The sequence below is a fragment of the Hemitrygon akajei genome, chromosome 29 (genome assembly GCF_048418815.1).
Source record: "Hemitrygon akajei chromosome 29, sHemAka1.3, whole genome shotgun sequence".
NCBI classification, from domain to species: Eukaryota; Metazoa; Chordata; class Chondrichthyes; order Myliobatiformes; family Dasyatidae; genus Hemitrygon; species Hemitrygon akajei.
In genome coordinates, this window is record NC_133152.1 from 3818169 (window position 1) to 3845450 (window position 27282).

The following is a 27282-nucleotide window of genomic DNA, read 5'->3' on the forward strand; positions in this document are numbered from 1 at the left end:
ATGAGATTTGTTTTTCAAATCAGATATTAGATTGCTACAGTGTACGCACGTCTTGCTGGGTTCTCTTCCGTGAACCAGAGGGTTGGCTGTTGATTACAAAAAAACCATAACCAATGTGTTTGTAGTGCTTGGTCTATATTGTGATTAAACTCTGTCCCTGCCACACCTGTTCTTGGAAAAGAGAACAGAAAGGAAACTACGGCAGGTGTGATGGCCACCTGTATCCTTCACCTGCACATCTGCAAGCTTGCTTTGGCAATCTGCTCCTTCATTAGATGTAAAGTCTGAGCATCTACTCTCCTGTGAAGTGGCTGGACACAACCCACCATCCTGTCGTCTCCATGAACACTTTTGTCTCCTTGATGGTCACTGTCTTTCTGCACTAATCTGCTCATTGAGTCTCCTTGGCCATTTAGGACTGAAATGAGGCGAAATGTCTTCACACAGCATATGGAAACAGGAATTCTCTGCCTGCAGAGAATTCATCATTTGTCGCATTCAAATCTGAAGTCAATAGATTTCTGGATAATGGGCTATTGAGGTAGGTCAGCCGTGATCCTGTCAAATGTCAGAGCATCTCTGATCCTGCTCTTGTGTCTTACCATTGATGGCAAACCTTTAAATTCCTCTTCTCTACTGAATTCTTCCATCTTTTTTACTTTTTATAACCTATGGGATCAATCTTTCACTTAACCCCAATGCTTTCTTCCTGCATCTGTCAGTTTGATATTCTTTTGCTTTCATCTCAGAGGTTTATTATAAATTTACTTATTCTCTGTAAATGAATACTGTCATAAGTATTTTTAAATTGTGGGGCAATTAAAATAGCAGCAGAAGAGGTCGTGAAAATAAGGCAGACAGCTAGAAGCTTCTAAATATTTGGATAGTATCCCTGACATAGTAAGAATTATATCAGTGATCTCAAGAGGAAGAAGTGAATGATATTAAAACAAAAGGTAGGTGCATCCATGGTAGATGACAAAGTAGACTGGGTGGTTGCTCACTCAACTCTTTTCATAGAGAACAAAGGATTGACATGTGAAGGAATGTCAGTAGCATGAACATGTTAATGAATTTAATTTGAAACAAAAGAGACTGATTTAAGATCTGGTATGATTGTTGTTTGGTACATGTGTGTGTGTGATGCTGTGGAGAGGATCAGCAGTGGCAGCCTTTGACATCGGGATGTATAAATGCCATTTTGGATGCCACCGTCGAGCTTAACATTACTTCTCTCTTTGTATAATTTCAGTGAGGAACACCTCCAGTACCACACTTAATGATATTTGCATCTTTTTTAGGTTTTGTCACTGTGTGATTCATCCTAATGACCCTCCACTGCAACTTCAGTACCTCAAATCGATGTAGTAAGTTTCCTACTTAATTTTACATTTCCTTTTCTGTAATTGCACACATTCACATGCTAGTGAGGAAACAGTGGTGGGGGCTGCTAGGCTGTTGGAAGTGTCTGCTGGTGAAAAGTGCCTGTTGTTGCAGTAAGATGGAAGAACACAGCATCTTAAGAGAACAGCAGGTGGGGGCTACTCGGCCCCTCAAGTCTGGCCCGCCGTTCAATGTGATCACAGCTGCTCTGTCCCAGGCCTCATCTCCTCTCTTGTCCCAGTTCCTCTCTTAACTGATCTTACAAAAAGCTATTTACTTCCCCTTTGAATATGCAACTCTCTCACCGAGGCTCATACGCTAACTTAGCTTGACAGCTAACACTGCTAACAGCCACATGACTCAGAGGTGAGAAGGCCACCTTTCATAAGCAATATACGTCCAGGGTCGGTATGATTTGGCGTTCAACCAAACAGGAACGTCGTGATGTTCCGATTAAAGGAACTTTGATTTGAGCGAATGCTGTGCAAATACTGTCCATACACAGTTATCAGTAGCCCAAAAAGGACATATAATACATCAGCATAAAATTATAAAGAAAGTATATTTACAAAATTTTCAACTTTATCAAACAGTTAGCAGAGAAAGAGGGGAAAAAAGTAGAAGGACCCATTCCAGCTAAGCCAGTCTAAATGCGCACACAAATGTTGGAGCTAATTTCTGAAGTAGTTGGGATGCTTTGCTTTGATTCCTTGCGCTGAACCCACGTTCTGCATGAAAATGCCAGTCACAGTTCGAACTTCCCTCGAAGTCCGTCTTAAATGAACTGGCTAACTCAGGAGTATTGCCACTCCCTCCTCTGAACCATTCATCTGCCCAAAGCACTTTTTTTTACAATGGGGTCTCTCCTTTGAACAGCATTTGGTGGCACCTCCTCGTGCCCTGCTCTGCTGCTCCAGCTGAAAAGACCCCAAACTACTAGTGCCCTTCAGAAAACTCTTCCCGCCTCGCTCTCCAGAACTTTCTCTCACATCTCACAACCCTGACTGGCTGACACAACATTCCTGAGTTGGACAACGTGGCTCCTTATCTTTAGCCAAAGCCAACACACTCTTACCAGCAGGACACACTGCTCATACAGAAAACTCAAATAAAATACTTCACAGCACAGCAGTATAAATCTTAACCAGGGCATTACAAATGCCTTTAGTGACCCAATCACCAGAATCTTTTAGGATGGGGAGATTTACTGTGCTGTGTGAGAAGTTTTAAATGAATTACCCCTAATCTTTGAAAGATACCTTTCCATGACCCAGAGGGTTATGGGATGTGAGAGAAAGTTTCTCCCACTAGTGAAAACATCTCAACATCTACTTTGTCATATCCAATAAGGACCTTGTGTTTCAAAATTAATGTAAAAGATTATGTGGCACTATTTAAAATATTCCAGTTTCTTCCTCCTACACTGCCCAATGATTAACTCTTTTCAAACACCATTATAAATAATTATTCAGTTGTCATACTGTTTCCATGGGAACTTTGCTTTGGAAATTTGTCTCTTACTTACCTTAATATAATGACACTGACTGCACATTTGTAATGCCTCATTAGTTGTGACGTACTGAGTCATAAGATGTTATGGTTGGGAACCACCTTTTTTGATTCTGAATTAACAAATATTTACAATTCTCACCTCCCAGCAGTAACTTTTTTCAAAGCAGCTTTCACATGGAGAGTTCAGATCTGCAAACTAATTAATAATATTCATGGAAGAGTAAATCAAATTTTGCACAGTTGTTCCCTGGCTCTGTAACTCAGCAGGTCTCACTGTCTGCAGAGGCAAAATGAGTGCATCGGTCACAGACATCATTCAGGTCTACAAGTTGTTTTCTGGTTGTTTCTATTTTGAATTTCCAGCACTTATGGTTTTTATTCTAATTTCAGACTTGCAGCTGACGTTTCTTTTATTCCTGTCTCAGATGTGAATGGTATAAACAATGGGGTTATCATCATCCCAGTGGTCCTTGGGATTTCATCTGTGGTTCTGATCTCTATAATCATATGGAAGACCTGTAAAATGAAAAAGGAGAAGGACCGTGCCCCAGTTGTCCTCCTGCAAGGTGTGTGTATCTATTACTTTATAGATTAAACATAAATATTCAACCAATGTAGACATCCACCCCCCCCCCCCCCCCCGAGGTCCTTTTGACCGATCAATCTGACCTCAATGCCATGCAGGTCAGTGAGGGCAAAGGAGAGGAGGAATGATTGCAGGTGTGCAAAGAATTCATGGGGTGGCACATTGGTCCAGCAGCGAGAGCCATGGCCTCAATTTATACAGATGGTTCACAGAGTTCACTCTATTGACTATCCACTTACACCGATCTCTGATCTTCCCTACATTCCCAGAAACTGCTCTAGATCCTGCCACTCATCTGCACACCAGGAACAATTTATAACATCCAGTAAACCTACCAACCTGAATGTCTTTAGATCTGGGATGGAACCAGACCAACCTGTGGAAACCCACATGGTCACAGGGAGTATCTGTATCACCCTTTGACTGACTCAGTGAATGGAAAATTATATGATTTTGGAATCTTACAAAGGATCTTCAGTCACTCAATGGATATGCCAACTAGTGGATTGGTGTCACAGCAACAACCTGGCACTCAATGTCAGTAAGACGAAAGAGCTGATTGTGGACTTTGGGAAGGGTAAGATGAAGGAACACATACTAGTCCTTATAGAGGGATCAGAAGTGGAGAGAGTGAGCAGCTTCAAGTTCTTGGGTGTCAAGATCTCCGAGGATTGAACCTAATCCCAACATATCGATGTAGTCATAAAGAAGGCAAGACAGCAGCTATACTTTATTAGGAGTTTGAAGAGATTTGGCATGTCAACAAAAACATTCAAAAACTTCTATAGTTGTACCGTGGAGAGCATTCTGACAGGCTGCATCACTCTCTGGTACGGAAGGGCTACTACACAGGACTGAAAGAAGCTGCAGAAGGTTGTAAATTTAGTCAGCTCCATCTTGGGTACTAGCCTACAAAGTACCCAGGACATCTTCAGGGAATGGTGTTTCAGAAAGGCAGTGCCATTATTAAGGACCTCCAGCACCCAGGGCATGCCCTTTTCTCACTGTTACCATCAGGAAGGAGGTACAGAAGCCTGAAGGCACACACTCAGCGATTCAGGAACAGCTTCTTCCCCTCTGCCATCAGATTGCTAAATGGACATTGAATCTTTAGACACTTACCTCACTTTTTTTTAATATACAGTATTTTGTTTTTGCACTTTTTAAATCTATTCAATATACATAATTGATTTATTTATTATTATTTTCTTCTCTCTGCTAGATTATGTATCGCATTGAACTGCTGCTGCTAAGTTAACAAATTTCGCGTCACATGCCGGTGATAATAAACCTGATTCTGAGATACTGCTTAAATGTGTCTCAGTATCTGCCTCCGCCACCCTCCTGTGCAGTGTGGTCCAGACTTCAGCCATTAAATATATGAATAAATTCTTCCTTGGCTCCTCTCTAAATTGCTTACACCTTAAGCCTAAGCCCCCTAACCTTAGACACATCTACAAATGAAAAGTTTAAAAAAAAATCTTTATTCCTTTCCTTTCATCCTTTCATAATTTTGTACACCCCTACCAGGTCCTCTCTCAGCCTCCTCTGCTTAAAGGAAAACAAACCCGGTCTTTCATCATAACAAAATAATTGAATCTCCTCTGCTGCCTCGCCAGTGTCATTTCTATAGTGTGGCAACTAGACTTGCACAATGTTCTAATCAATAGAACATTGATTAGCCATGTTCTAATCAATATTTCATGAAGTTGTATCAACACCTCCATGTTCTTATACTCAGTATCTTGGCTAATGGAGGCAAGCTCTCCATATGCTTTATTCACCACCTTGTTTACCTGAGCTGCCACCTTCAGAGATCTCTGGACGTACAACATGGTCTCTTTTTGTTTCTCTGTATTCCCTGGCATCTTGCTGTTCATGGTGCATGTCCTATATTTGATATGCTGCCATCAGCAGCACCATTAAAAAATATATTACCTCAAATGTCCATCTGCCATCGCCTTGTCCAGTTTGCCAGCTGGTCATTATCAATCGGCACCCAATGACTACAGCCGTCACTATCAATGACACCACAAATTCTTGTCAGATCCAGACATATTTCTGCATTCATTGATGTATGTAACAAACAGCAAGGATCCCAGCACCAATCCCTGCAGTACACCAGAGGTCACAGATTTATCCCTGCTGCCTTTCTTGACTAAAGATAGCATACTTACTGCTATTCAGCTATCTGGCTCCTCATCTACGGCCAGTGGACCTTGAAACTTTGTGATTACTGAAGCCAGAGTAACATTGGCTCTCCCCCATGAAGTGTGATATAGAACACAGGAGTCCACCCAACCCCTCTCCTCTCTTCCTAACTAACCAATTAGTAGTTGATGTCACTAAAATGCAAACCTCTTACCGTGTGGATAGAATCAATATTATGCCCAAATCTTCTGTTTGTATGCCTGTTGAAGGTTGTGGTCCTGGTTTTGAACACATTGAGCTTGCTGGGATATTTGCTATTTCTGAATTGGGAATGTGAGCTGTGGTAACACCATTCCCCGAGTCAGGTGATAACAGATGAGAGGCATATGCTTTTGCACATGAGTCAGGGCACTCCGTATCTTGAAGGTGTGATCTTTCAGATGAGACTTTAAGCTGAGGCTCCATCTAGCCCCTTATTCCATGGCACAATGTTACACAAGAGTTGTGACATTCTTTTGGTATAATGAAAGTTCAGAGCTCCAGCCAGTGTATGTGAAGCCTATATCACATTTGATGTTACCAGTGGGCAGCCTGTAAATCAGAGGTGAGCACTTGTACGGTAACACCGTCTCCCAGAGAAATGAAAAGGGTTTCATGGACTCAGCTGCTGCAACGTGGTATTGGAAATTTACATTTCAGATGCTTTTGATGTTCTCTTCCAAAGCAGGTTGTGATCATTATTGGGAGTATTACTTATTGTACATACTGAGAAGTAACTTCCATTGGTTATTTCATGTTTGTATTGTTGGAACTTGAAGTAATCTAAAGTCTTCATCCATTCCCATGAAGCATTACTGTATAATCCTCATTGTAATATCTGTGTTGTTTCACTTTTATGATCATAGCCTATAAATATGGATTTTGAACTTGATATTTTTTCTCTAGACAAATCTGAATCTGGATATCAATTGGAGAATGAAAATGGATTAATATCCAATGCAATCGAACGGATTCTGGCAGCCAAGGATCTCTCTCTAAAGCGGTGGGAAATGTCACCAGACCAAATACTTGGCAATTTGGAATATATGCAGAGTGGGAGTTATGGACCAATTTATACAGCTAATATCCTCTCTCCAGATGGAACTGGGGAAGTGAGAGCTGTGTTAAAGTCTCTTCATGGTAAGTAAAAAAATCTTCCTTAACATTTTGTGTTCCATCCCCTTTTGTGGTGATTTAATCTTAGTTGTGTTCAAGTGTGGAAATGGCTAGAGAAGTCAACTTTCTACAATTTAAAAATGCTCTCTTCAAACATCTTAACTGTGTTCAACTGTTAGTTGAAATAACGAGCCATCATTATTTTAGCCATAACTCAACATCTGGCACTCAGTTGGTAACTCACTATCTCTACTGAAGATTTGGGTTTGGTTCCATACATTCACAATCTGATCCTCACATGGTCCATTTCAAGAGATTAACCAACAGTTCGAGGGAAAAGAACAGGCTCACACGACTAAATTACATATGTTTCAAATGTTGACCCGAGAGGAATGTCCACTAGATGTTATTCAGAGGCCTTTCCTTGAGCTTGTTTAGAAAATGTAGTTCTGCAGTTATGCAATTTATCACAATTGCTGGTTTGATCAATTCCTCTTCAATCTCTTGTGACTGGAAATTTGATTCAAAAATTCAAGAGGGCTGGAGTTGGCTTCATAAGACCTTAAGATATAGAAGCAGAAGCAGGCCATTTGGCCCATCAAGTCTACTCTGCCATTCAATCGTGGGCTGATCTAATTCTTCCAGTCATCCCCACTCCCCTGCCTTCACCCCATACCCTTTGATGCCCTGGCTGATCAAGGACCTATCTATCTCTGCCTTAAATACACCCAATGACTTGGCCTTCACAATCACTCGTGGTAACAAATTCCACAGATTTACCACCCTCTGACAAAAGTAATTTCTCCGCATCTCAGTTCTAAATGGACGTCATTCAACTCTGAAGTCATGCCCTCTTGTCCTAGAATCCCTTACCATGGGAAATAACTTTGCCATATCTAAACTGTTCAGGCCTTTTAATGTTCAGAATGTTTCCATGAGATCCCCCCTCATCCTGAACTCCTTTCTTTTCTTTTTCAATCTTTTTATTAATATCAACATGATAAGATTAGTACATAGATAATGGGATTACAAACTTACAAAATTAAAATGAACATAAAAGGATATACAAGCAATAAGTACATTATAGTTAAGTCTTCCCAAATCATGAATGATACAAATATCATATAAATGAAACAAAAAAAACTAAGTAATTCATGTTGAAAAAAAAACAGAAAAGAGAAAAAGAAAAAAAATATTAATACCCTAAGAAAAACTAAACTAACAAACTAACCACTAACTATTTAAAAAAAAGGAAAGAAGAAAAAAAATATATAAATGGGCTGTTTATAGTATCTATTAAAAAAAATTACAAAATCATCAGTGTCCCCAACTCCGATCCTCTCAACATATATAATCAAAACCGAATAAACAAATAGGATTGGAACAGGATCAAATTAAATCATGTGAAAATATTGAATAAATGGCCTCCAAATCTTCTCAAATTTAATAGAAGGGTCATATACGACACTTCTAATTTTCTCCAAATTTAGATATAACATAGTTTGAGAAAACCAATGAAATACGGTAGGGGGATTAATTTCTTTCCAATTCAACAAAGTAGATCTTCTAGCCATTAATGTAATAAATGCAATCATCCGACAAGCAGAAGAAGATAAATGGATTGACCCCATCATTGGTAAACCAAAGATTGCAGTAATAGGATGTGGTTGTAAATCAATATTCAATACCGTGGAAATAATATCGAAAATGTCTTTCCAATATTTTTTCAAAAGCAGATATGACCAAAACATATGAGTTAAAGAAGCTATCTCAGAATGACATCTGTCACATATAGGATTTATATGGGAATAAAAACCAGACAATTTATCCTTGGACATATGAGCCCCGTGCACAACTTTAAACTGTATCAGTGAATGTTTAGCACATATAGAGGGTAAATTAACTAACTGAAGAATTTTATCCCAATTCTCAATAGGGATAATAAAGTTAAGTTCTCTTTTCCAATCATTTTCAATCTTATAAAAGGCCTCTGGAAGTATTTTCATAATTATATTGTAAACATTTTATATTACACCTTTCTAAAATTCAGAATTTTTTTGGGTTGAATCAGTATGTTTTAACTATTCCTATTGTATCCAATTTCTTTTTTCATCCTTCTATTATGGACCAAGCTTATTCAGCTTGGAAGACTAAAGGAATACGACGATTTTCTGATCTATTTTTGGATAATTGTTTTATGTCTTTTGAACAATTATCTAATGAATATAATTTGCCCAGATCTCATTTTTTAGATATTTACAGATTAGGAATTTCTTAAACACTGTACTTCCTACCTTTCCAAATCTTGATTCTTCGGGTATTTTGGAGAAATTGTTAGAACTACATCCTGAACTCCAGGGAATACAGCCCAAGAGCTGCCAGATGTTCTTCATATGGTAACCCTTTCATTCCTGGAATCTTTCTTGTGAATCTTCTCTGAACCCTCTCCAATGTCAGTATATTCTTTCTAAAATAAGGAGCCCAAAACTGCACACAATACTCCAAGTGTAGTGTCACGAGTGCCTTATAGATCCTCAACATCACATCCCTGCTCTTATATTCTATATCTCTAGAAATGAATGCCAACATTGCATTCACCTTCTTCACAACTGGCTCAACCTGGAGGTTAATCTTTAGGATATCTTGCACAAGGACTCTCAAGTCCCCTTGCATCTCTGCATTTTGAATTCTCTCCCCATCTAATTAATAGTCTTAGTCCGTGAGCCAGGACCCCAAATTTTGGACACTGGTACCATCTGGGGGGAATAATTCTTATAGTGACTTTTGGCAAGGTATACACCTCTAATGCTAGAAAATATGTGATAGCATTGCAGCAGTGGTAGCTTGCATGGTAACCTCCATGCTATAAGAACCATGAACCCATGGTGCTTTGCCTATGATAACATGAATTATGTCAGGCACCTGTCCCCTTACTTTGCTCAGATGATGAACCTCCCAGAGAAGAATCCTTCTGAGTATGAGGCCTTCAAGACAGACCAATTCTCAGAGCAGGTGTCAAGTAACAACCCTTTTGGGCAGTGTGGTGAACTACATATACCTGTCTGGACTGCTCCTGTGGCTCCTCCCACAGACCCCTGCTGACTGCTCCTGTGGCTCCTCCCACAGACCCCTGCTGACTGCTCCTGTGGCTCCTCCCACAGACCCCTGTATAAAGGCGACTGAGTCCTGTTGCCCTGCCTCATTCCCCAGGATGTAGTGTTGTTCATTCTTCCAGTCAATAAAAGCCAATACCTCGCTTCCTACGTCTCAGCGTGAGTTATTGATGGTGCATCAGGCAGATCCCGGTGGACCAGGCGATTGGAGCCACAGTGAACAAAGATAGACAGACTCCTGGAGGCACATCACGGTTCAGCCTGAATGCTGGAGTTATCAAGCGTAACTACATAACAGCTGAGCACCGCAGTGCACTCCTGAGACAGTTAAAGGAGATGGTGCAAGGCAACAAATCAAAGCTTTGTCATGCAGAGCTACAGCAGCCAAGAATCCAGAAAGATGAGGAAGCAGTTTCAGCAGTGGTTAGCCTCACACATGAATGGGTAAACCCACTTGCAGAGAAGCAGGACCTCATTGGCATCTCTACGGCAAAGGCAGCCCCGAAGGACATTGTCTCTGACCTGATGAAGGCATATGAGATTGGAGAGCAATGCTATGCAACCTTCAAGGATGAGAGACTAGAGGAAGACCCACCAGCAAAGAAATTCCATGACCCAATGAAAACCAACAAGCTGAAAACATTCAGTGATGTGTGTAAGAAGAGAGAAGTGAAATCAAATGGGAGGACGATCATCTTGAAAGCAGACAGGTCTTTGTTTGGACGCATCTTAGTGATGGCACAAGGGCGCAGTCTACGTATGGAGGATATCCTTTCTCATCCCCTTGGACCATTGCCCTGGGCCCTGTCCACACCAGAAGGATTGCTGAGAAAGACAAATAAAACTACTTTAGCCACAACCTTGCAGGAAAATGTAGCAGTCGAGGAGCAACTCCCAGGAAACTCTGCTACAGTGGTTGATGGAATGAACTTGGTCCAAAGAGTGAAAGGTGATCAAGTTACCTTCAGAGATGTTGCCACAACAGTTCTGGGTGTGGCTCTGAGGGAAGGCAGTCAGAGTAGCAGAATAGATGTTGTGTTCGACACATACAAGGAGAACTTTATCAAGAATAGTGAAAGATCTCTATGGGGTGAAGAGACTGGTCATGAGTTGCAAGGTATCATAGGCACACAGATGGTGAGGCAGTGGAGGAGCTTCCTGACCAAAGTCAGTAACAAAGATAGTCTCATTTGCTTCATAGTCCATAAATGGAGGAAGGCGGAGTTCAGAGCAGAGCTACGGGGAAGATTCTGTATGCAACTGTGAAGAGATTCACATCTCAAGACAGTGAGGAGGTGATGAAAAGTGCTTGAACTCAGCTATCATTGTGACAAATTTCAATGTTGAGGGATCGCTGATAACAAAATACCACTAGGTTGAATATATATGTTGTACTTTATATTGGCCACCTTTCAGAAATGATTATTTTAGGGTAATGTTATAAAATGCATGATAGCACATTATGGTGCAATGCTATCACATATTTTCTAACTCTAGGGATGTATACCTTGCCAAAAATCACTGAGTATTATTCCCCTCAGATGGTACCGACCAACCCTACTGGCTCACGGACTATCTGCCCACTTATTTCTTCCACCAAAGTGCATGACCATACATTTTCCAACATGGTATTTCATTTGCCACTTTGCTCATTCCCCTAAAACATCTAACTCTCTCTGCAGGCTCTCTGTTTCCTCAACACTACCTGCTCCTCCACATATCCTTTTGTACCATCGGCAGATTTAGCCACAAATCCATTAATACCGTAGTCCAAATCATTGACATACATCGTAAAAAGCAGCGGTCCCAACACTGACTCCTGTGGAGCTCCAGTGGTAACTGGCAGCCAGCCAGTATAGGATCCCTTTATTCCCACTCTCTGTTTTCTGCTGACCAGCCAATGCTCCACCCACGCTAGTAACTTCCCTGTAATTCCATAGGCTCTTATCTTGCTAAGTAGCCTCATATGTGGCACCTTGTCAAAAGCCTCCAGAAAATCCAAGTACACCACGTCTTAAGCACCTCCTTTGTCTACCCTGCTTGTTATTTTCTCAAATAATTGCAGTAGGTTAGTCAGGCAGGATTTTCCTTTCAGGAATCCATGCTGGCTTTGGCCTATCTTGTCATGTGCCTCCAGGTACTCCGTAGTCTCATCCCTAACTATCTATTCCAACAACTTCCCAACCACTGATGTCAGGCTAACAGGTCTATGGTTTCCTTTCTGCTGCCTCTCATCCTTCTTAAATAGCGGAGTAACATTTGCAATTTTCCACTCATGCGGTACAATGCCAGAAACTATTGATTCTGGAAAGATTATAGCTAATGCCTCCGAAATCTCTCCAGCTACTTCCTTCAGAACCCGAGGGTGCATTTCATCAGGTCCAGGAGATTTATCCACCCTCAGACCATTAAGCTTCCAGAGCACCTTCTCAGTTGTAATTTTCATTTCCCTGACACACTTGAATGTCCGGTATACTCTAGTGGTCGCCAACCCATCGATCGCGATTGACTAGTCAATCTTTGAGACTTTCCCAGTTGATCCCGACAAAAAATGAAAAATAAATACACAAATACTGTTGAGAGATTGTTTCCGGGTTGCGGGGTTTAGTTCCGTTCTTTCTGTCCAGTGCACATGCGTATAGCTCTCCCGCATTACACAGTGTACCCAGCCACTGGGCCGCAAGGAAATGATATGAGTTAGCTGCACTTTTCCTCATTTCCTGTCAGCCCACTGTTGAACTTGAACCCACGCAAAGTCATCAGGCGACTAAACGCAGTGATACCCTCGTGCCAGGGATCACCGGTTGGCCTCAGGCGGCCGGAAGGATGTGCCATTGCTACTGGCCTGGAGTGCTGCCTCTGAACTAGTTTAGCACACCGAATGTTCGTGGGGAACCTGGTGCTAAAATATTTGCAGACGACCTAATTCGGACTCAGTGTTTCGTAAGTATCAGAGCAGCTACCTCGCTGCGATCTACTGAAGCAAGCATTTGTTGGCCGATAGATCCTACGAGGGGGGTGGGTGGGCGCTCTGTCGCACTCCCCACTCGGTCAGCCGCGTTCTCCGGACTGTGACCGCTGCGGCCCCGGTATGAGGACCTCCGGCCCTGAACTTGTCTTCTCACCCCACCCACGACCAGCCGCACCTGGCCAAGGCGTCTGGCGGCAGGCGGGCGGGCAGGAGGCTGAGTTCGGGCCCGGAGGCTGTCTAATGAGGCAATGTCTCAAAACTGCTTCAGTACCCTGAGTCCAAGCACCCAGCACTTAAAGACAAACCCACTGGGTTTTCTCAGCGGAAAAAACATCAGCAAGCAGGACAGAAGCCGAGAGCTGCGAAAACTAGAATAGACTGGACATAAGGAACCTGCTTTGAGTATCGCTGTATTCTGGTCGTGTTTAACACCCCCCCCCACCCCCGTTGGCCGGTCCGCAAGAATATTTAAACCGGTCCGCGGTGCAAACAAAAAAGGTGGGTACCCCCAGTGTTTATACATTCACTCTACTTCCGGGTTGCGGGGTTTTACTTCCGGTCCTTTCTGCCCCGGTGCGTATGTGTGTAACTAATTGATGTGGGGTCGATCTTGCCTTTTACTAAGGCCGAGGTAGGGGATCTTGGGCTTAAAAAGGTTGGTGACCACTACTCTAGATATCTTCCACTGTGAAATACGTATTCAATTCCTCTGCCATATCTGCATCTCTCAGTACACTGGTTTTGTCCAGACTTTGAAGAATTATCTGCCATTCATGGGTAAGGGGGGCAGTTTCCAAAAAAGGTTCTGGTCAAGATTGTGTGTAAAGTTAAGAGACATAGTATATGGCTATAGTTGACAAATCAGAAGTTGGAGCATCTTCATTGAAGAGTCTACAGTAGAGGAGTGTATTATTTTGGAAAAACAGTGGAAGATTTTGTTTGGAGAAGGTGGTAACATTTTTTGTGGTAATACCTTCTGCCAATTCCTGATGTCTAGGGTTCCATTACATCAACCCAATTTCATTCATGTGGGAAGGGCGGGATTCAGGACTTTGATGCTTAGCTTAACACTTTACAGCACCAGCGATTTGGCTTCAGTTCCCACTGTGACCTTGTGGGTTTCCTCCAGGCACTGCAGCCTCCTCCCGTAGTCCAGACACGCTCATGTTGGGGTTAGTATGTGGTGGACATGTTATGTTGGCATCGGAAGCATTCTGACATTGCAGGCCTCTCCCAAGATATCCTAAACTGCATTGGTTATTGACACAAATGACGTATTTCACTGTGTGCTTCAAAGCAAATTAAGCAGATTTTCTAATCTTTCTTTTTGTGTTTTTTTTTGTACGTGTAATTGTGATGTGGAAAGTTTTTTATATTTTTTGTCCTTCAAATTAGGTCTATTTTTTTATTGAGCAGTGATGTTAAGTCTGGCCTTGTGGTGCTGTTGATCATAAGACCCTAAGACATAGGTGCACAATTGGCCATTTGGCCCATCGAGTCTGCTCTGCTATTTAATTGTGGCTGATCCACTTTTCTTTTCAGCCCCAATCTCCTACCTTCTCCCCGTATCCCTTCATGCCCTGACCAATCCAGAATCTATCGACCTCCACCTTAAATATAAATATGGCATCCACAACTACCTGTGGTAAAGTATTCCACAGATTCACCACTCTCTGGCTGAAGAAATTCCTCCTCATCTCCATTCTAAAAAGGCTCTGTTCTGAGGCTGTGTCCTCTGATCTTAGACTCTTGCATCATGGGAAACATCCTCCCCACATCCACTCTATCAAGGCCTTTCATCATTCAATAGGTTTCAATACGTTCACCCCGCATTCTTCTGAAGTCTAGTGAATACAGGCCCAGAGCCATCAAATGCTCTTCATGTGACAAACTATTCAATCCTGCATCATTTTCATGAACCTCCTTTGAACCCTCTCCAGTTTCAGCACATCCTTTCTAAGATAGGGGCCCAAAACTGCTCACAGTACTTAAAATGAGGCCTTACCAGTGCTTCATGAAGTCTTAGCATTACATCCTTGCTCTTATATTCTCATCCTCTTGAAATGAATGCTAACAATACATTTGCCTTCCTCACCACGTACTCAACCCGCATATTAACCTTTAGGGCAGTGGTTCCCAACCTTTTCTATGCCCCACCCTCCTAGGAAATGTTTGATTAGTGTTTGCACCCCCTACAAAAGTAATATCACTTTTGAAGATGAAGAAGTCTAATTTCTAATTTTTGAACCATAAATTGAACCACATACAATAATACGGGTGAACAAATTGAACTTAAAAAATAAGCTTTTAACTCAGTGCATAAAATGCAAATATAAATTGAGCAATTAGATTCTAATTTATTCAGAAAAAATTGTAAACAGTAAAATCAATCCCAATTTTGAACATAAAATTCAATGACTTCTTTGCTGCTGCTTCTCATTTATGATTTGGTCAAAATGTGGAACTTTCTTGCTGACTGTGACCCACAGGTCTGCCTGTGGATTCAGGCGATTCCTAGATTTTGTCTTGATTGGCAAAAGAGAACTGAATCCAGATTCACACAAGTATGTTGTTGCAAATGGAATGAGGACACAGAGTGCTTTTCCACCAAGTCTTGGGAACATATCCAGTGCTGCACACCAAAACTCCTCCAAAGTCCTGCTTTCAAATTGCACTTCAAGAGCTCAATTTGTCTGCAAATCAATAAGATCTTCCTTCAGCTCTTCATCATCTGACACTTTCTCCAAATTGTAGGAATATGGATTCATGATCCATTCTTCTGAAATCTTCAGGTCTCCAGCACAAAATATCCATCAAACGATTCTGACAGCATTTCCAAATGAGCCACAATTTCTTCACGCACAGTAGGAGTTATGGATCCAGCATCATCAACCATCTCTTCTAGTGAAGGAAAATTTGAGAGACTGCCTCTTTCCATCCTTCGACACCAAAGACGTAACTTTTCTTTGAAGGCATTCAACTTTTCACAAGCCTTCAATATGTTTATCCCTTTTCCTTGAAGAGAAACACTCAGATCATTCATATGAGTGAAAATGTCAGCTAAGTAAGCCAGCATTTGGGCGAATTCCTGTGATTCCATTGCCCCAACCAGATCACATTCACGCTCCTCCAGAAAAACTTTGATTTCTTCCTGCAGTTCAAAGAAGCGGGTTAAAGCTTGTCCTCATGACAACCAATGGACTTCTGTGTAGAAAAGCAAAACTGAATGCTCACTTCCCAGATCCTCAAAATGATTTGACGATGTGATGGTTCAAAGCACGCCCCCCTGATCCAGTTGATGATCTTCATACAAGTATCAAGGACTTTCTTCAAATTTGGAGGCAATGATTTTGATGCCGAAGCATGTCGATGAAGAAAACAATGGGTAACTTGCAAGTCTGGAATCTCTTTTATCACCAATGCAGAAAAGCCAGTTTTATTTCCAAGCATTGCAGGTGCCCCATCAGTGCAAACAGAACCAATGACTTTGATATCTAAATTATGTTTGGCAAAGAAGTCTTTCACCAGCTGTATCACATCCTTTGCAGTTGTGTTTGTTTTCAGATCTTTACAAAACAGGAAATCTTCCTTTACAGCTCCATCATTGCCATACCTCACTAATGTGATGAGCTGACTACAACTGGAGACATCAGTTGACTACAACTGACTCATCCAACTGAATAGAGATTTTAAGAGGAGTAGCTCTGACATCTGAGATGACTTGGTCCAAAATATCTTCACTCAAATCACTGATTCAGTTGTGAATGACATTATTTGATAGGGGCACCTGTTCAAATTTTTTTCTTGCTTCTTTGCCCAGGATAATTGTTGCCATTTCCAATGCACATGGCTTGATGAGATCTTCCGCAATTGGATGGGGCTTCTTGGATTTGGCCACTTTATATGCCACTTGAAGCAAGAAGTAGTGGTTTTTCAACAGAAACAAAACCTAATTTTGGATGAGTTCCTTGTGAATCAAAACGAGCTCTTTTGATTTTCAATGACCCACCATCATGTCCTTCAACATCAGCTCCACCATGCTTGTTCTTGAAGTGCTCTTGAAGCTTGGATGGCTTCAGATTTGAGATGGAAAACACAACGCTACAAAGAATGCACTGGGGTTTTTGCAAGCATCATTTCCTGTTGTGCAAGTGAAACCAAAGCACACATAGTCATCATTCCATTTCCTTTTTGACATGATGAAGGGTTAAGGGTAAAGAGAAAAATATGAGCTAATATGAGAAAAACTATCTGACTAAGTCAGGGATGATCGCTTTACTCAACCAGACACGCCTATAGCAAAGTATCATGAGAAATATGCTTTTGAATATTATATTACGATATTATCTGTGGTTACGCCAAGATAAATCATCAGGTGGAAATGCTACGAGGACGTGATGCGAATTATTAGGCTACTCTCTACTGAATTTACACACCTATTTCCGATGATTACCGGAGATATGAACTACCATTACACAATTCAAAGTCCTCGGTGCTAACCATGATAGCTCCTCAATTAACACAATTCAAAATTATCAATGATTCAAGAAAAAAACCTTTTAAGAGAAAAAAAACCTTTGAAATTCAAAAACTTCTTTAATGCATTGAGACAAATACGAATGAATGGCTTCAACTGCTTTTTATCAAAATGTGGCTTTTTAAAATTTTATAATTGAATAATTTACCTACTGTCTATAGGTTTGGTTTTAACGTGAAGTTGTTACTCGGTGGTTGATTCCGGATGTATAAAGATTTTGGCATTATGAGATGATTTTTAACTCTGAGATGTAACCTTCTAGCTAACATTGATGAGACTCCTCAACTCTGAGGTGTAACTCCCAGGTAACACTGATGAGACTCCTCAACGCTGACTCGGGCAGCGGGAGACTGGAGTGAGTTTACGTCTCTCTTGACTCGGGCAGCGGGAGACTGGAGTGAGTTTATGTCTTTCTCGACTCGGGCAGCGGGAGACTGGAGTGTGCTTGGGACAAACGTTACTACCACTTCTCAAGGCACACTGGCAGCTGGCTGAGTGATGACTCGTGACTCATCACTCAAGGACACAAGCTACTCTTTGTCGCACCCCTTGAAATTCCATCTTGCACCCCAGGTTGGGAACCCCTGCTTTAGGGAATCTTGCACAAAGACTTGTACAAAGACTCCCAAGTCTCTTAGTTTTTTGTATTTTCTTTCCATTTAGAAAATAGTTAAACCTTTAATTTTGTTCTACCAAAGTACTTGACCGTACACTTGCAACACTGTATTCCATCTGCTATTTCTTTGCCCCTTCTCCCAATCTGAGACCTTCTGTAGCCACTCTACTTCCTCAAAGCTTCCTGCACTTTTGCTTATCTTCATATTGTCTGCAAACCTTGGGATGTATACCATCTGGTCCAGGTGACTTATCCGCCTTCAGACCTCTCAGTTTCCCAAGAAACCTTCTCCCTAGTAATGGTAACTTTACACATGTCATGAGTCCTGACCCTGGAACTTGTACCATACTGCTAGTATCTTCCATGGTGAAGACTGATATAAAATAATTAGTTCATCTGACATTTCCTTGTCCCCCGTTACTGCGTCTCCAGCATTGTTTTCCAGCAATCTGATATCCACTCTCACCTCTCATTTATTCTTTATGTATCTGAAGAAAATTTTGGTATCCTCTTCAATATTGCTAGCTAGCTTACTTTCATATTCCACCTTTTCCTTCTTAATGACTATTTAGTTGCCTTCTGCTAGTTTTTAAAAGCTTCCCAATCCTCTAACTTCCCACTATTTTTTGCTGTATTATATGCCCTCTCTTTGGCTTTTATGTTGGCTTTGACTTCTCTTGTTAGCCATGGTTGTGTCATCTTGCCTTTAGAATACTTCTTCCTCTTTGATATAAATATCCTATACCTTCTAAATTGCCTCCAGAACATCCAGCCGTTGCTGCTCTGCTGTCTTCCCTTCCAGTGTTATTTTCTAATCAATTTTGGCTAACTCCTCTCTCATGCCTCTATAATCCCTTTACTCTGTAATATTGATTCTGACTTCTATTTCTCTTCTCAATTTTCAGGGTGAATTCCATCATATTATGATCACTTTACGTTCTCTAATCAATTCCAGTTCATAGCACAACACCCAATACAGAATAGCTGATCCCCTGGTGGGCTCAACCACCAGCTGCTCTAAAAAGCCATCTCTTAGGCACTCTAGAAACTCCCCCTCCTGGAATCCAGCACCAACCTGATTTCACAATCTACCAGCATATTGAAACCCCCATGACTATTGTAACATTGCCCTTTTGGCATTCACTTTCTATCTCACATTGTAATTTGTAGACCACATCCTTACTCTTGTTTGGGGGTCTGTATACAACTCCCATCAGGGTCTTTTTACCCTTGTAGTTCTTCAGCTCTATCCATAATGATTCAACACCTTCCAACCCTATGTCACCTCTTTCTAATGATTTGATCTCATTTTTTTTTACCAACAGAGCCATGCCATTCCCTCTGCCTGCAGTACCTGCCTGACCTTCCGATATAATGTGTATCCTTGGATGTTAAGCTCCTAGCTATAACCTTCTTTCAGCCATGATTCAGAGTTGCCTGCAACATCATACTTGTCAATCTGTAACTGTGCTACAAGATCATCTACCTTATTCCATACTCTCAACACATTCAAATATAACACCTTTGAGTTCTGAATTCACCCTTTCCGATGTTGTTGGCCTTTTATGTTGCAACTCATCCTGTTGACTGCAACTTTGACCTATCAACAGCCGCTTGTCACTACACATTGCTGCTGTTTGTAAACCAGCTGTCTCACCTTCAGCACTATCATCCGCCTTTCCTACGATACTTCTTACATTGAAATATACACAGCTCAGGACACTAGTCACGCTATGCTCAACCTTTTGATTCCTAATTTTGTCTGAGGTCCAACCAACATCTGCCTCCACAACCTCTCCACTAACTGTTATGGCACTCTGGCTCCCATCCCCCACAACTCTAATTTAAACTCCACCTTCCCCCCAGGATATTAGTCTACCGCCAGCTCAGGTGCAAACTGTCCTGTCAGTACAGGTCCCATCTTCCCTAGAAGAGAGCCCAATGATCCAGAAATCTTATGGCCTCCCTCCTACACCAACTCCTTAACCATGTATTAAACTGTATAATCTTCCTTGTTCTGGCCTCTCTCACACGTGTCACTGGTAGCAATCCTGAGATCACAACCCTGAAGGTCCTGCCCTTTAGCTTAGCACTTAGCTCCCTGAACTCACTTGTCCTACCCATGTCATTGGAACCTACATGGACCATGACTTCTGGCTGTTCACTCTTCCACTTAAGCCTGCTGAGGACTCGATCCAAGATATCCTGGACCCTGGCACCTGGTTGGTAACATTCCATCTGTGGTATCTTGTTCTCTCTCACAGAACCTCCTGTCCGATCCCTTAACTAACAAATCCCCTCTTACCACAGCATGCCTCTTCTCCTCCTTCCCTTCTGAGTTGCAGAAACCAGATTCCGTGCCAGAGACCCGACCACTATGATTCTGTGAGGTGAACCCCCCCCCCCCCAAAGTGATATATCTACTGTTGAGAGGGATGGCCACAGGGGTACTCTTGGCTCCTTAATCCTTTTCCCTTTCTTGATGGTCACCCAGTGTCCTGTGTCCTGTGCTTTGGGTGTGACTACCTCTCTATATGTCCTGTCACACCCTCAGCCTCCTGAATGATCTGGAGTTCATCCAGTTCCATCTCCAACTTAATGTGGATTATTAGAAGCTGTAGCTGGATGCACTTCTGGCAGTTATAGTCATCATGGGCAGTTCCTTCCCATGCCCTGCAAGAGGAGCCTTCCACCACCCTGTCTGGCATCTCTACTGTCCTAGCTGAGCAGATATGAAGAAGGGAAGGGAAAAAAAACTTAACCTAGAGTTTTCTTTTTTTTTGCTTTCTCTGACTGAAACCTCTTTCTGCTGAAGCCTTGAAGAGCTAAAGCCTGAAGTTCACCACTCTGACTCTGTCCACTCAGACGATGGTTGCTGCGCTGGCCCCTGCCTTCCTTTAATTTGCTGTTGCTAATCAATCTCAAACACTGGTTGGTTACTGGTCAAAGCTTGTTTTTTGTTGTAGCAATCTGCTCCTGGCTTTTCTATTCGGGCAATGGACCTGAGTGAAATCCCCTCCTTCCGATGTCCTGACTGGTCGCTGGGCAAAGCTCTTTTTCACTGCAGTCACCCACTGCTGGCTTTTCTATTCGGGCAATGGACCTGAGTGAAATACCGTCCTTCCGATGTCCTGAATGGTCGCTGGTCAAAGCTCTCGACGTAAGGGGAAAGCAAGAGAATTGCGTTGTACAGCGGAACTTTTAGAAGTGCATGAAGAACCTTTAGTGGCAATGAAGGAAATTGCAGCTGATTCTAATTTCTGGTTATCACTGAAGTCTGTTGATTCATTTTAAAAGTGATAACAAGCAGCAATGTAACGATGACTTGGCTGAAAAAACTTCTGGTGGTGATGTTCTTTGTTATAGTGACTTCAGCTTCAAGTTCTACTACCCTGTGTGCATTAGTTGTTGTATGTTTCCAATCCAGCAATACCTAGTTTGTTTCTAACGTCCCTCCACTCCTCTTTTTCTGTAATCTCACACAAACCCCTCCACAGTCTTTCAGTCCTTCACCCTGGATCCTTGATATCTTTCATACCTCCACTGGCAGCTTTGTGTTCAACCGTTTAGGTAGAAAGAATGAAAATCCATTTTGCCTCTCTCTTCTCACCTCAATAGGCTCATTATCAACTGCGGTCTTGGTAGAGTGTCCTTGCTTCTGATTACATTCCTAAGCTGTGTCATTCTATTTCTGGGTGTGGCACAAATGAAATTGTTCCCTCTTGTGAATTTATTTCCTGCACATTCGTTAATGGTAAACCTGTTCAGTATCTACATGAGGCAACACGAGTGAATCTGCAGATGCTGGAAATAAATAAAAATACAAAATGCTGGCAGAACTCAGCAGGCCAGACAGCATCTATGGGAGGAGGTAGTGACGATGTTTCTGGCCGAAACCCTTCATCAGGTCTACATGAAGTGATTTCAACCAGCTTTGTATTCACTGCTTTTGATCAGATAAAGTCCAATTAATTGCAGTGCAATCTTCACAACATGGAATATTGCAAGGGCCATCAACACTTTCATTTACTTGTATATGTAAAATGTTTAGTTCTGTTTTAAAGATAGAAACATAGAAAACCTACAGCACAATACAGGCCTATTGTCCCACAATGCTGTACCAAACATGTATTCACTTTAGAAATTACCTAGGGCTACCCATAGCCTTCTATTTTTCTAAGCTCCGTGTACCTATCCAGGATATTCATGGAGACAACAATGGTTTTTCTATTCACGCAGCCAAGACAGTTTTTTTCACCTGGGAAAATTGTATCCAAATTGTACTTCATAGGATCTTAGAGGTTTAAGGCACAGAGAGAGGCCATTTGGACCATCTTGTCATGCTGGCCAAAATAGACCTGATTATCCAATCTCAGCAGCTGTGCTGTAGATTACATTTTGTGATGTGCTGACCCAGGTATGTTTTGTGTTCGGAGTGTGCCTGCCTTAACCAGCCTTTCTCAGGCATGGATGCCAGGAAATAGATCCTCTACTCAGCATTGCCCACTACTTGAACGATTTGATTTAAAATCAGATTCTTATTTGCAAGCTAAAAAACATTCAATAATGGATACAGGCTGTTTCTTAGTAAATTCTGTTTTACTAATCACAAGATGTTTCTAATGATTGTCAGAGCCTCCCTAAACTTGTAAATCTGTGAAATCCATTCTGGGATCTCCCCTTTGTGTTCAGAAAAGTAAAATCCAATTTGAATCATTTGGCTTCAACATGAAATCAATCTGTTCTGTTTAGAATTCTGTATCTATTTCAAAGGACTTTAGATGGAAATACTGTCTTTCTTTTATTTACAATGTAGATGTAATGACGAGGGGGGACTTGATAGAGGTATTTAAAATTATGAGGGGGATAGATAGAGTTGACGTGGATAGGCTTTTTCCATTAAGAGAAAGGGAGATTCAAACAAGAGGACATGAGTTGAGAATTGGGGGGCAAAAGTTTAGGGGTAACATGAGGGGGAACTTCTTTACTCAGAGAGTGGTAGCTGTGTGGAATGAGCTTCCAGTAGAAGCGGTAGAAGCAGGTTCGATCTTGTCATTTAAAAAAATACTGGGTAGGTATATGAACAGTAAAGGAATGGAGGGTAATGGGCTGAGTGCAGGTTGGTGGGACTAGGTGAGAGTAAGCATTCGGCAAGGACTAGAAGGGCCGAGATGACCTGTTTCTGTGCTGTAATGGTTATATGATTAAGAATTTGAACATTCACTCTTCAATGGTAACCCAAGGAAAGGGATTATTGTCTATGCAAATCATGTCACTAAAGGTTTTGGGTTACAACTGACCAATTTCAGAGGCACGGTTGACCCATTCCTCAGAGTTATGGTCCAGACATTTTCTAAAGCCTTGGTGAGCAGGTTGCTTGATTGATGTCGTAGAAAGAACATCCCCAATAGAGTGTTCATACAGAGGCACTGAGCTTGGTGGTCCCATGTGTCTGTGGGGACTCTTTTAATTCCACATTTTGTTCCTCTCTTCCTTGAATGATTGGTGGTGGAGATTAAATCTTTCTATCAGCTGTCCTCAATCATTCAGCTGTGTTTTGTCAGTAGAGGGAGCTTTATCCACACTTAATCCACAGAATTTGTTTTCCAGGCTGCCTGGTGAACAGACAGTGGATCAGTGTAATATAATTAATCATTTTAGATGATGGTGAATTTGACCCTTTCCCCATTGCATGAACAGACTGTCTTAACTGGGCTGGAGTCCTGTGAAGCTTGGATCGGTCATGAAGCCTGATAAAAGTGAGTAGCAGGTGGGAGAATAGTGAACCTCCACTTAAGCTGGAAATCTCCTCTAGATCCCAACTGAAAGTCCACCCGCTCAGACAAGACCCTTCCAGTTGGGGTTATCTGGAAACTAGAGAAATCTGAAAGGCAGGGTATACTTAAATGTTTTTTTTAGTACTCCAGAGGCACCAGTCCTTAAATTGAGATTTGGAAAGGGCTCTTAACCCGGTAAATTTTACATCTGACAAGGGTAGATAAAGTAAGGACATGATGTAGCATCCAAACTAATGCTTATAATGTATTGGAATTCTGATTAAACTTTTCTACCAAAATTCTAAGTCTTTAAGGCCTTTGACAAAGGTTGTTCAGAGCTGTTTTCTAATTTACACACTCTGTGCTTTTTATTGCCTCAGACAATGCAGGTGCAAGCGAATTGAGTGACTTCTTGGAGCTGCTGAAGTTCCACACAAAGATCTGTAATCATGAGTCCATTGTGAAGCTGCTGGGATGTCAAACTGAGAGAATGCCCCTGTACTTGTTCCTGGAGTTCATGAGTGGGGGGAATCTATTGCACACCTTGTGGAAACTTCGTGAGGTCTGTAAATAATTTATTTTGCCTTTGATTTTGGGAGGAAACAAATTTTAAAGCTTCACTTATTGAATGTGTTTACCATGTATTATTAGGTTGTACTCTAACTGTTGTATAATTCCCAAGAGGAAAATCACTAAGATTCACCAGCATGAAATACCACTGCCAGAACAATTATAACACCACGGCCAATGGAGCAAATCAGCAGAGGGGTTCCTCAGGAGTAGATCAGGAGTGACTCCCCAGTTTCCCCAGCTTTAGCATTGCTCACATCAAGTTTATGGTGGAATACTTTTCCATCACCGGATTGGTGCAGCTTCAGCAATGGAGTTCCTTCTGCACCCCATTCACCACCTTAACCATGCCCTTCCTCATAAGTGAACAGTGACTAAAGTCCACAGAACCTGCCACTGTGATTTGCTGCTGTTTCTTCAACAGCAGCTCCCAAACCAACAGCTTCCTACCATTGGGCATTTTAAAAAAAGATACTGTGTCCCAGATACACAGTTGATCAGCACTGACCCAGTGCTGCTCTTTTAATAACAAAATCTACAATACAATATGGCTCTTCTTGGTGTTGACTGCCATGACTGTGTGCTTTTAACCAATCAATAGTAAACTTGATGTTATTGATGAAGACGAAGGTACAAATGGGTGTGTTTCATACTTTGGCAGTCTGCTCGTGGGTGAATCTGGGGATGGATGTAGTGATGCTGAGGCTTTTTCAGGCATCGGTAAGACTGGACGCAGTTGTTGGCCCTTATTTAAGAAAAGCTATGCTGACATTGGAGAGGGTCCAGAGGAGGTTTGAAAGGTCTAACATACGAGGAGTGTTTGATGGCTCTGGGTCTGTACTCGTTAGGGTATAGAAGAATGGGGAGGGGGAGGTGATCTCAATGAAAACTATCAAATATTGAAAGGCCAATATAGAGTGGATATGGAGAGGATATTTTCTATAGTGGGGGAGTCTAGGACCAGAAGGTCCAGCTTCAAAATAGAAGTATGTTACTTCAGAAAAGAGATGAGTTGGAATTTCTTTATCCAGAGGATGGTGAATCTGTGGAATTCATTGCCATAGATGGCTGTGGAGACCAAATCATTGAGTATATTTAAAGTGAAGGTTGATAGGTTCTTGATTAGTCAGGGCATCAAAGGTTTCCAGTGGAAGGCAGAAGAATGGAGATAAGAGGGGTAATAAATCAGCAATGATGGAGTGACAGAGCAGACTTGATGGGCTGAATGGCCTAATTCTGCTACTATATTTTATGGGCATATAGTTCCAATTGTCCATGCAAGCAGATGTGTACAATCTGGACAGTGAATTGCAAAGAAGAGATCCAAATCTTCTTATATTAATTTTCGTAATTAATGAATAAATCAAATTGTGATCATTGCAAAAAGATGATAAGTCTCTGAACAGTGAATTGGTGAATCAGAGAGAGGGAACACGAGAGCTTCAGTGCTTCACAGGAGTTTCAGTGTCTGAACGGTGTCCAGTCAGAGAACAGAGTTCATTACCGAGTGCAACTCAAAATTAGGCAGGGGCCAGCGGAACATGGCATGTAATGAATGAAGAGACGAGGGACTAACGGAGCAACCTTTCCTGGAGTGGCCAGTGTTAGAGTTGGGGTTTTGAGGTTTTAGCTCTTTATCCTTCAGTGAGGAGGGGCTTGAGTGAGAGAAGGCGAGAAGCAGCAGACAGCTTTTTTCAGTTTATTGTTTTCTTCTTTATAGTTGTACAGTTAGAGCTGCAGGGATGCCAGGCAGAATAATGGAGAGCTCCTCTTGAGGGATGTGGGAAGGCAGGGAGATCTCCAGTGTCCCCGATGACCTGCAAGAAGTGCATCCAGCTGTGGCTCCTAACATGCAGGGTTAAGCAGTTGGAGCTGGAACAGGATGAACTCCAGATCATTTGGGAAGCTGAGAGGGTGATGGAAAGGACAAGGTGCAGAACACAGGAAACTGGGTGACAGTCAGGAAAGGGAAGGGGTTAAACAGAAGAGGAAGAGGTCCCTGTGGCCACCTCCCCCTCTCAACAACAGTTATACCACTCTGGATACTGTAGGGGGGAATTGACCTAGCAGAAGAAAGTCACAATGGTCGGGTCTCTGGCACTGAGTCTGGCTGAGTAGCTCAGAAGGGAAGGGAAGAGAAGAGGTGAGCTGTGGTGATGGGGGATTTGTTTGTTACGGGAATGGAAAGGAGGTACTGTGGAGAAGACCGAGATTCCCAGATGGGATGTTGTCTCCTGGGTGCCAGAGTCCAGGAATCTTGGAATGAATCCTCAGCATTCTTAAGTGGGATGGTGAGCAGCCAAAGGTCATGGTCCACATCGGTGCCAATGACACAAGGATGAGATTCAACAGAGTGAGCAGAGGGAGTTGGTGGTAAGTTAAAGGACAGGACATCCAGAGTTGTGATCTCAGGATTGCTACCTGACCCACGTACTAGTGAGGCCAGAAAGAGGTGGATCATACAGTTAAGTCATGGCTAAGGAGTTGATGTAGGAGAAAGGGCTTCCAAATTTTAGATCATTTGGCTGTCTTCCAGGGAAGGTGGGAGCTGTACGGAAGAGACGGTTTGCACCTAAACTGGAGGGTGACTCCGGAAAGGTTTGCTAGTGCTGCGTGGGAGGATTTAATCTAGAGTTTCAGGGTGATGAAAACCAGAGTGCCAGAACAGATAGTAGAGTTGTTGTAGACATGTTGTTAAGAATCAGCCAAAGTTAGAAGCAAAGGATTGAGCATGGTAGGACTAATGTTCTGAGTTGTGTATATTTCAATACAAGACAGATGAGCTTGAGGCATGGTTCAACACATGGAATTATGATATTGTAACCATAAATGAGACTTGGTTGCAGGAGGGGCAGGACTGGCAGCCTAGTACACCGGGGTTCCGTTGTTTAAGATGAGATGGAGTGGGAGG

General features: G+C 42.0%; 1 protein-coding gene across 4 annotated transcripts in view; it reads left to right on the forward strand.

Moving 5' to 3' along the window:
• LOC140718555 (tyrosine-protein kinase STYK1) overlaps positions 1–27282 on the forward strand; it is an 88283-nt gene that overhangs the window by 26003 nt on the left and 34998 nt on the right. For 2 of the 4 annotated variants that reach the window (XM_073032515.1, XM_073032514.1), the window contains exons 2-5: positions 1302–1367; positions 3321–3461; positions 6578–6811; positions 24182–24363. In XM_073032515.1, the coding sequence (XP_072888616.1) occupies positions 1328–1367; positions 3321–3461; positions 6578–6811; positions 24182–24363 (597 nt within the window). In that variant the 5' untranslated portion in view covers positions 1302–1327. Of the gene's footprint in view, positions 1–156; positions 542–1301; positions 1368–3285; positions 3462–6577; positions 6812–24181; positions 24364–27282 lie in introns of those variants that run through there. The other 2 variants (XM_073032516.1, XM_073032513.1) reach the window with 2 other exon arrangements.